The 10,732-nt window shown below is 29.5% G+C and overlaps 1 protein-coding gene across 2 annotated transcripts in view; it reads left to right on the top strand.

The window, feature by feature from the left end:
• Positions 1-9,574, top strand: part of LOC142237163 (Ig-like and fibronectin type-III domain-containing protein 2) — a 521,807-nt gene extending 512,233 nt beyond the window's left edge. For both annotated transcript variants that reach the window (XM_075308520.1, XM_075308521.1), the window contains exons 19-20: positions 2,567-2,805; positions 8,619-9,574. In XM_075308520.1, the coding sequence (XP_075164635.1) occupies positions 2,567-2,805; positions 8,619-8,921 (542 nt within the window). In that variant the 3' untranslated portion in view covers positions 8,922-9,574. The remainder of the gene's footprint in view (positions 1-2,566; positions 2,806-8,618) is intronic.
• Positions 9,575-10,732: the final 1,158 nt, after the last annotated feature.

A 10,732-nucleotide genomic window follows, 5' to 3' on the forward strand; every position in this document is an offset into this window, starting at 1 on the left:
GCCTCTAAGTGAAGCAAATTTCATCCGATCCGTCTGAAATTTGGTATATGGTGTTAGTCTATGGTCTCTAACAACCATGCAAAAATTGGTCCACATCGGTCCATAATTATATATAGCCCCCATATAAACCGATCACCAGATTTGGCTTGCAGAGCCTCAAAGAGAAGAAAATTTCATCCGATCCGGCTGAAATTTGGTACACGATGTTGGTATATGGTCTCTAACAACCATGCAAAAATTGGTCCCTATCGGTGCTTAATTATATATAGCCCCCATATAAACCGATCCCCAGATTTGGCTAGTGGAGCCTCTAAGAGAAGCATATTTCATCCGATCCGGCTGAAATTTAGTACATGGTGTTGGTATATGGTCTCTAATAATCATGCAAAAATTGGTCCACATCGGTCCATAATTATATATATCCCCCATATAAACCGATCCCCAGATTTATGCTTGCGGAGCCTCAAAGAGAAGCAAATATCATCCGATCCGGCTGAAATTTGGTACATGATGTTGGTATATGGTCTCTAACAACCATGCAAAAATTGGTCCACATCGGTCCATAATTATATATAGCGCCCATATAAACCGATCCCCAGATTTGGGTTGCGGAGCCTCAAAGAGAAGCAAATTTCATCCGATGCGCCTGAAATTTGGTACATGATATTGGTATATGGTCTCTAACAACCATGCAAAAATTGGTCCACATCGGTTCATAATTATATATAGCCCCCATATAAACCGATCCCCAGATTTGGCTTGCGAAGTCTCCAAGAGAAGCGAATTTCATCCAATCCGGTTGTAATTTGGAACATGGTCCATATCGGTCCATAATTATATATAGCCCCCATATAAAACGTTCTCCAGATTTGACCTCCGGAGCCTCTTGGAGGAGCAAAATTCATCCGATCCGGTTCAAATTAGGAACGTGGTGTTAGTATATGGTCGCTTACAACCATACCAAAATTGGTCCAATCACACAAAAATTGGTCCATATCGGTTCATAATCATGGTTGCCACTAGAGCCAAAAATAATCAACCAAAATTTTATTTGTATAGAAAATTTTGTCAAAATTTTATTTCTAGAGAAAATTTTGTTAAAATTTTATTCGGTTCATAATAAAATTTTCATCATTGTCAAAATTTTATTTCTATAGAAAATTTTGTTCAAATTTTATTCGGTTCATAATCATAGTTGCCACTCGAGCCAAAAATAATCGACCAAGATTTTATTTCTATAGAAAATTTTGTCAAAAGTTTATTTCTATAGAAAATTTTGTTAAAATTTTATTTCTGTAAAAATTTTTGTCAAAATTTTCTTTCTATAGAAAATTTTGTCAAAATTTTTAGTTCTATAGAAAATTTTGTGAACATTTTTTTTCTATAGAAAATTTTGTTAAAATTTTATTTCTGTAGAAAATTTTGTCAAAATTGTATGTCTACTTTGTCAAACTGAATTATATACGTATTGGATCGATCATTTTGATTTAATTTAGACATACAATTTAGAAGATGGTGTTAGGAGGTTTTAAGATACCTTGCCATTGGCAAGCGTTACCGCAACTTAAGTAATTCGATTGTGGATGACAATGTTTAGAAGAAGTTTCTACGCAATCCATGATGGAGGGTATATAAGCTTCGGCCTGGCCGAACTTACGGCCGTATATACTTGTTTTAATTTAAATTTTAATTATAATTTTAATTTAAATTTAAATTTAAATTTAAATTTAAAATTAATTTAATTTTAATTAGTTTAATTTATTTGCCATCCATCTTCATATAACTTTAAAAAATTTTTGGCAAAGATGTTTGTCTCGTATATAAAACCTGCACCTTTAGTGTGATCCATATGTCACATAAACTTTTCCAGTGGCAACCATAGTTAAATTATGACCCCCTTTCCTGGACTTGGCGGTTAGCCACATGCCGGTTTTTTCTTGGTATACAATTTTCGGTCCACCGATGATATCTTCAATTCCCGGTCTGCTATAAAAATATACGAGGTTTGTTTCCAAATTCTCCAATAGTAGGAAGAAGGCAAAAAATCAAAATGCTCTAAAAAATGTATTTTTTGGCTGTGAGCAGAATTATTAGGTAGACTTTTTTAAAGTATACTATCGTAACCTAAAGGAGACATTTTTCCCTCAAAAAAGGAATACCATTCAATTTAAAAAAAAAATCTTAAAATTAAGCAGGCGCAATTATTCAATTTTTTTTATATATGTATTTATCAATCATTCATTTAACTATAGGCCTAAGGTATCAATATTCTGAATTTTTAACAGTAAAATAACTTTCCAGAGATAGATAATACCAATATCAACATGCCCGTTTTCAATAGCCTATTAGTTATCCCTATACTTATAAGTATAGAGAGAACTTATATTCATCTCCATTTATCTCTTTATCATTTGGCATTCAATTAATTTCAATACAACCCTCATAACCTCTATCTCTAACATTTTGAACAAACACACTCACGCTCACTCTCGCTTTATCTCTCTCCCTGACTCTTTATATCTTGTGTTTGCTCCACTCTCACTTGGTCTATCCTTGACTATTACAGGTGCCAGTGTTCTAACTGAACCGATAAAATTCACACTTGGCGAACATCATGTTACCTCGGCGACAACATCATACTCGAATGCTGTGGGCACGATAAGCGGCATTGTTGCCAGTATTTTGGCGGTGCTATTAGCAGCAGCTGCCATTATATTCTATAGAAGACACCGGGCAAATGGTAAGGCAGCCACTGGAGTGGCTTTTGAAAATCCCACATACACTCGTGGTTTAGAACAAGTGCAGGTAAGTTATGATGACATTGTCCTATATATAGTATGTTGCTATGGTTGTGGGTACAAAGTTAAAAGAAAGCCCCGTCCCCTTATACATGGACCAAACTCAACAGAAAATCAAGCAAGCAAGTAAACGTGCAAAGAAAATTGAATTTCTTTTTCAATTTTCAAAGAAAATCATATACAAAAAATACAGTACGTGGTATTTTTTTATAAAAATTCCAACGAAAAAGACCAATGAAGGAGAAATATTTTAATAGATAATGAATATTTTAAAATTAAAGTAAGACCAAAGATAACAGTGAAAATAAAAGTCGATAATACCGTTGAGGATTCTATCATATTAAGTCCGCCCTTTAAACAAAAGGAAGAAAAAGACAAACAAGTATATATGGCCGTAAGTTCGGCCAGGCCGAAGCTCCCCCACGGATTGCGTAGAAACTTCTTCTAAACACTGCCATCCACAAACGAATTACTTGAGTTGCGTTAACGCTTGCCGATGGCAAGGTATATTAAAACCTTCTAACACCGTATTCTAAATTGTAAGTAAGTCCATACGTGGTATATATTAAATCCAAAAATACCGATTAAATACGTATATAATTCAGTTTGACAAAATTTTCTATAGAATTAAAATTTTAACAAAGTTTTCTATACAAATAAAATTTTGACAAAAATTTCAATAGAAAGAAAATGTTGACAAAATTTTCTATAGAAATGAAATTTTAACAAAATATTCTACAGTAATAAAATTTTAACAAAATTTTGACAACATATTATTTCTATAGAAAATGGAAATAAAATTTTGACAAAAGTTTCTATAGAAACAAAATTTTGGTAGATTATTTTTGGCTCGAGTGGCAACCATGATTATGAACCGATATAGACCATTCTTTTATGTGATTGGATGTCGGCTATATATAACTATAGACCAATATGGACCAATTTTGTAATCCATAAACTTAAATAAATAAATATTAAATTTTGCTATGGTTGTCAGCGGCCATATACAAACACCACGTTCCAAATTTGAACCGGATTGGATGAGTTTTGCTCCTCCAAGACGCTCCGGAGGTCAAATCTGGGGATCGGTTTATATAAATATAATTGTGAACCGATGTGAACAAATTTTTGCAGGGATGTTAGAGACCATATACTAACACCACGTTCCACATTTGAACCGGATCGGATGAATTTTGCTCCTCCAAGAGGCTCCGGAGGTCAAATCTGGAGAACGGTTTATATGGGGGCTATATATTATTATGGACCGATATGGACCAATTCTGGAACCGTTGCTAGAGACCATATACTAACACCACGTTCCACATTTGAACCGGATCGGATGAAATTTGCTTCTCTTAGAGGCTCCGCAAGCCAAATCTGGGGATCGGTTTATATGGGGGCTATATATAATTATGGATAATTGGGCTTCTAGAAACTGTATTTACTATCCGATTTGCCAGAAATTGGAAATCTAGAGGTATTTTAGGACCATAAAGTGGTGTGTCGAAAATGGTCCGTATCGGTCCATGTTTTGTTATAGCCGCCATATAGACCGATCTCCCTATTTGGCTTCTTGGGCTTCTAGAAACTGTATTTACGATCCGATTTGCCTGAAATTGAAAACATAGAGGTATTTTAGGACCATAAAGTGGTGTGTCGAAAATGGTCCGTATCGGTCCATGTTTTGGTGCAGCCACCATATAGACCGATCACCCGACTTTGCATCTTGGACGTCTAGAAACTGTATTTACGATCCGATTTGCCTGAAATTGGAAATCTAGAGGTATTTTCGGACCACAAAGAGGTGTATCGAAATTGGTTCGTATCGGTCCATGTTTTGTTATAGCCGCCATATAGACCGATCTCCCAATTTTTATTCTTGGGCTTCTATAAACTGTATCTATTACCCGATTTGCCTGAAATTGGAAATCTAGAAGTATTTTGGGACGACAAATGGGTGTGCCGAAATTGAGATGTATCGGTCCATTTTTTGGTATAACCCTCATATAGACCGATATCCCGATTTTACTTCATGGGCTTCTATAAACTGTATTTACTATCCTATTTGCCTAAAATTGGAAATCTAGAGCTATTTTGGGACGACAAATAGGTGTTCCGAAATTGAGATGTATCGTTCCATGTTTTGTTATAGCCGCCATATAGACCGATCTCCCGATTTTTATTCTTGGGCTTCTATAAACTGTATTTACTATCCGATTTACCTGAAATTGGAAATCTAGAGGTATTTTAGGACCATAAAGTGGTGTGTTGAAAATTGTTCGTATCGGTCCATGTTTTGGTGTAGCCGCCACATAGACCGATATCCCAATTTTTATTCTTGGGCTTCTAGAAACTGTATTTATTACCCGATTTGCCTGAAATTGGAAATCTAGAGGTATTTTGGGACGACAAATAGGTGTGCCGAAATTGAGATGTATCGGTCCATTTTTTGATATAAGCCCCATATAGACCGATCTCCCGATTTTACTTCTTGGGCGTCTAGAGACTATATTCTCTAGCCGATATGCTTGAAATTGAAAATCTAGAGGTATTTTAAGATCACAAATAGGAGTGATGCCTATCGGTCCATGTTTTGGCATAGCCCCCATATATACCTATCTCCCGACTTTATTTCTGGGGCTTCTAGAATCCGTAGGTTTTATCCAATTTGCCGGAAATTAGAAATCTAGAGGTATTTTAGGACCATAAAGAGGTGTGTCGAAAATGATCCGTATCGGTCCATGTTTTGGTATAGCCCCTATATAGACTGATATCCCGATTTTATTTCTTGGGCTTCTAGAATTCGTAGTTTTCACCCAATTCGTCTGAAAGTGGAATTCTAGAGATATTTGAGGAACATTAAGAGGTGGTGAGTATTTGTCCATGTTTTTGTATAGCCCCCATATAGACCTAACTCCCGAATTTATTTATAGACTTCTGGAATCCGGCTGACCACAAATAGGCCAGTCGAATATGGTGTGTGTCGACCCATGTTTTAGTATAGCCTCCACATAGACCGATCTTCAGATTTAACTCCTTGGGCTTCTAGAAATCGTAGTTTTTATGCGATGTGCACAAAAATGTAAATATACTGGAATTTTAGAACCTCCAAAATCTGTATTTTTACCAGTCCGTTTGGTAAGGCATCGATAAAAATTTTCGACTCCCTGAAATTTTACTTTTATAGAAAATTGTGTCAAAATATTATTTCTTTAGGAATTTTTATCAAGATTTTCTTTCTATAGAAAATTTTTTCTTTCTATAGAAAATTTTTGCAAAATCTTACTTCTATAGAAAATTTTCTTAAAATTGCATTTCTATAGAAAATGTTGTCAATTTTTTTTTTCTATGGAAAATTTTGTTAAAATTTTATTTCTATAGCAATTTTTATCAATATTTTTATTGTATAGAAAATTTTGTCAAAATTGATCAACATTTTATTTCTATAGAAAATTTTCTCAAAATTTTATTTCTATAGAAAATTTTTGCAAAATTTTATTCCTTTATGAAATTTTGTCAAAATTTTATTTTTATAGAAAATTGTGTCAAAATGTTATTTCTATAGGAATTTTTATAAAGATTTTCTTTCTATTGAAAATTTTTTCAAAATTTTCTTTCTATAGAAAATTTTCTCAAAATTTTATTTTTATAGAAAATTTTCTCAAAATTGTATTTCTATCGATAAAAAATTTCGACTCACTGAAATTTTACTTTTATAGAAAATTGTGTCAAAATGTTATGTCTATAGGAATTTTTATCAAGATTTTCTTTCTATAGAAAATTTTTGCAAAATTTTATTTCTATAGAAAATTATTCCAAAATTTTACTTCTATAGAAAATTTTCTTAAAATTTTATTTCTCTAGAAAATGTTGTCAATGTTTTTTCTATGAAAATTTTACTTTTATAGAAAATTGTGTCAAAATGTTATTTCTATAGGAATTTTTATCAAAATTTTCTTTCTATAGAAAATTTTCTTAAAATTTTATTTCTATAGAAAATTTTGTCAAAATTTTATTTCTATATCAATTTTTATCCATATTTTTATTGTATAGAAAATTTTGTTCAAATTGATCAACATTTTATTTCTATAGAAAATTTTCTCAAAATTTTATTTCTGTAGAAAATTTTTGCAAAATTTTATTCCTTTATGAAATTTTGTCAAAAAAATTTGTCAGAAAATTTTCTTAAAATTTTATTTCAATAGAAAATTTTGTAAATTTTTTTCTATGGAAAATTTTGTCAAAATTTTATTTCTATAGCAATTTTTATCAATATTTTTATTGTATAGAAAATTTTGTCCAAATTGATCAACATTTTATTTCTATAGAAAATTTTCTCAAAATTTTATTTCTATAGAAAATTTTTGCAAAATTTTACTCCTTTATGAAATTTTGTCAAAATTTTTTTTTATAGAAAATTGTGTCAAAATGTTATTTCTATAGGAATTTTTATCAAGATTTTCTTTCTATAGAAAATTTTTGCAAAATTTTATTTCTATTGAAAATTTTCTTAAAATTTTATTTCTATAGAAAATTTTGTAAATTTTTTTTTCTATGAAATATTTTGTAAATTTTTTTTCTATGGAAAATGTTGTCAAAATTTTATTTCGATATCAATTTTTATCAATATTTTTATTGTATAGAAAATTTTGTCAAAATTGATCAACATTTTATTTCTATAGAAAATTTTCTCAAAATTTTATTTCTATAGAAAATTTTTGCAAAATTTTATTCCTTTATGAAATTTTGTCAAAATTTTATTTTTATAGAAAATTGTGTCAAAATGTTATTTCTATAGGAATTTTGATAAAGATTTTCTTTCTATAGAAAATTTTTGCAAAATTTTATTTCTATAGAAAATTATTCCAAAATTTTACTTCTATAGAAAATTTTCTCAAAATTGTATTTCTATCGATAAAAATTTTCGACTCACTGAAATTTTACTTTTATGGAAAATTGTGTCAAAATGTTATGTCTATAGGATTTTTTATCAAGATTTTCTTTCTATAGAAATTTTTTGCAAAATTTTATTTCTATTGAAAATTGTGTCAAAATTTTACTTCTATAGAAAATTTTCTCAAAATTTTAGTTCAAAAAAAATTTTTGTCAATTTTTTTCTATGGAAAATTTTTGTCAAAATTTTATTTCTATAAAATTTTTTGTCAAAATTTTATTTCTATAAAAATTTTTGTCAAAATTTTATTTATATAAAAATTTTTGTCAAAAATTTTTTTTTCTATAAAAAAATGTTGTCGAAATTTTATTTCTATAAAAAAATTTTCTCAAAATTTTATTAGCATATAAAATTTGTGTCAAAATTTTATTTCTATAAAAATTTTTTGTCCAAGTGTTATTCCTATAAGAAATTTTATCAAAATGTTATTCCTTTAGAAAAACATCCATTTTTATTTGCTGGGTTATCCTAGCCGTCTGTTTTTACATCCCTCATTCTTTTGTTATATTCTGTTGTTGTTGTTTCGCATTGAGTTTTATATGGCCTTGTGCTTAAGGGGATCCTTAGAGCTATGGTTTTCTTCTTCATTGGTTTTCTTCTCTCCAAAAAGGCATTTCTGCTTGCTATTTATTCTGTATATGTGTTTGTGTTTATTCCACTAGTATATGTTTATATGTATTGATGTGTTTTTTCATAAAATTTTATTTTGTTTTTCTTTATTTGTTTCATGTTTCTTTTTTCAACACGTATGTCTTTATCACTGGTATATGTGTGGCACTTTATGGACTTATTTACCTGATGATGGCTGTGCACGTGTGTATGTGTGTATGTGTGTGGGTAATGTGACATAAACCAACCTTACATAGTTGCCCACCGTACAATCAGCCTTAACACACACTACTAATGGAAATGGCAACTTTAGTCGATCCTCTGGAAATCCATCATTGACCACCAGCACAACAGCAACAACGACCAGTTCTACAACACCTGGTAGACCCCCCACTATGAATAGTAAGGCGGGGACCAAAGGTGGCGGTGGAGGTGATGGTAAATCCTTAAATTCCGATGTCTTGGATTCTCACACCCAATGCAATGAAGTGAAACCCTCAATATATGAAGAGCTGAAACTTGGCCAAGAAGGTGCGGGATTTAAAAAGCTTGTGCCATAGACTTGCTATGTAGTTTTCGAAAAACAAAAAATAACTCTCCACATCAAACCACCCCCCACCAGTAATTCTGTGTAATATGCTATTACAACCGATGATTATTCCCTGTAAAGAGCTAATAGAGCAAAAGCCAGAATAAATGATAAAATTTCTGAATTTTCCCATGACCATGACCATACCCCTCTCAAAATATGTGATGATTTATTATCAACCCCCCCCCCCCCCCCCATGCCTTTCCTAACTTCCTCTCCTCCAGCACTATCTAATCATATACATAAATGTTTATACATATTTTTTTTTATATATACATATATAAATATTTGTAAATGCTATAGAAAAAAACCCCACTTCCCTTCTAAAAACAAAACAAAAAAAAATATTTTTTAGAAATTTAGTAGTTAAATGTAAAAAGTATATTGTTGAAAATGCAAATAATAACTTAGAGCAATGTAAGATAATAAATAAATAAATAAAAAAAAAACAAACAAGAAACTAAAACCAAAAACAAAAAAAACAACAACAATTGGTAAGCTTGATTTAATTAAAACGTAGTTAGGCTTCATCACAGGCTTTTAATTTATAAGAAGATTTAATTAAAAAAAATTAGAAATAGTAAAGGAAATGGTTTGTAAATAAAATTTAAAATAAAAAATCAATTAGCCAGAGTCACCAATATAAAGAGTCTATTAATTTTCTTTGCTACACACACGGACAAATGTTAACGTGAGGCCAAAGATGTAATGTCCTTAAAATAAATATAAAAATAAAAAGTCTATAAAAATAAAATTTTGCAAAACTTTTCCATAAATATAAAATTTTGGCAAAATTTTCTATAGAAATACACTTTTTGCAAAAAAATTTCTATACGAATAAAATGTTGACAAAAAATTCTATAAACAAAATGTTGATAACATTTTTGTATAGGAAAAGGAAATTTGATAAAATTTTCCATAGAAATAAAATTTTGCAAAAAATTTCTATTGGAATAAAAGTTTGACAAAATATTCTACAGAAATAGAATTTTGCACCAATTTTCTATACAAATAATATTTTGACAAAATTTCTTATGGAAATAAAACGTTGACAACATTTTTGTATAGAAACAGGATATTTGATAAAATTTTCTATAGAAATAAAATTTTTAAAAATGTTCTATAGAAATCAAATTTTGCAAAAAATTTCTATAACAAAAATTTTTGACCAAATTTTCTATGGAAATAAAATTTTGACAAAATTTCTATAAGAATAAAATTTTGACAAAAAATTCTATAAATAAAATGTTGATAATATTTTTGTATAGAAAAAGGAAATTTGATAAAATTTTCTATAGAAATAAAATTTTGCAAAAAATTTCTATAGGAATAAAAGTTTGACAAAATTTTCTACAGAAATAAAATTTTGCACCAATTTTCTATACAAATAACATTTTGATAAAATTTCTTATGGAAATAAAACGTTCACAACATTTTTGTAAAGAAACAGGAAATTTGATAAAATTTTCTATAGAAATAAAATTTTGCAAAAATTTTCTATAGAAATAAAATTTTGCAAAAATTTTCTATAGAAATTAAATTTTGCAAAAAATTTCTATAACAAAAATTTTTGACCAAATTTTCTATAGAAATAAAATTTTGACAAAATTTCTATAAGAATAAAATTTTGACAAAAAATCCTATAAATAAAATGCTGATAACATTTTTGTATAGAAAAAGGAATTTGATAAAATTTTCTATAGAAATAAAATTTTGCAAAAAAGTTCTATAGGAATAAAAGTTTGACAAAATTTTCTACAGAAATAAAATTGTGCACCAATT

Source organism: Haematobia irritans, chromosome 4 (assembly GCF_050003625.1).
Source record: "Haematobia irritans isolate KBUSLIRL chromosome 4, ASM5000362v1, whole genome shotgun sequence".
NCBI classification, from domain to species: Eukaryota; Metazoa; Arthropoda; class Insecta; order Diptera; family Muscidae; genus Haematobia; species Haematobia irritans.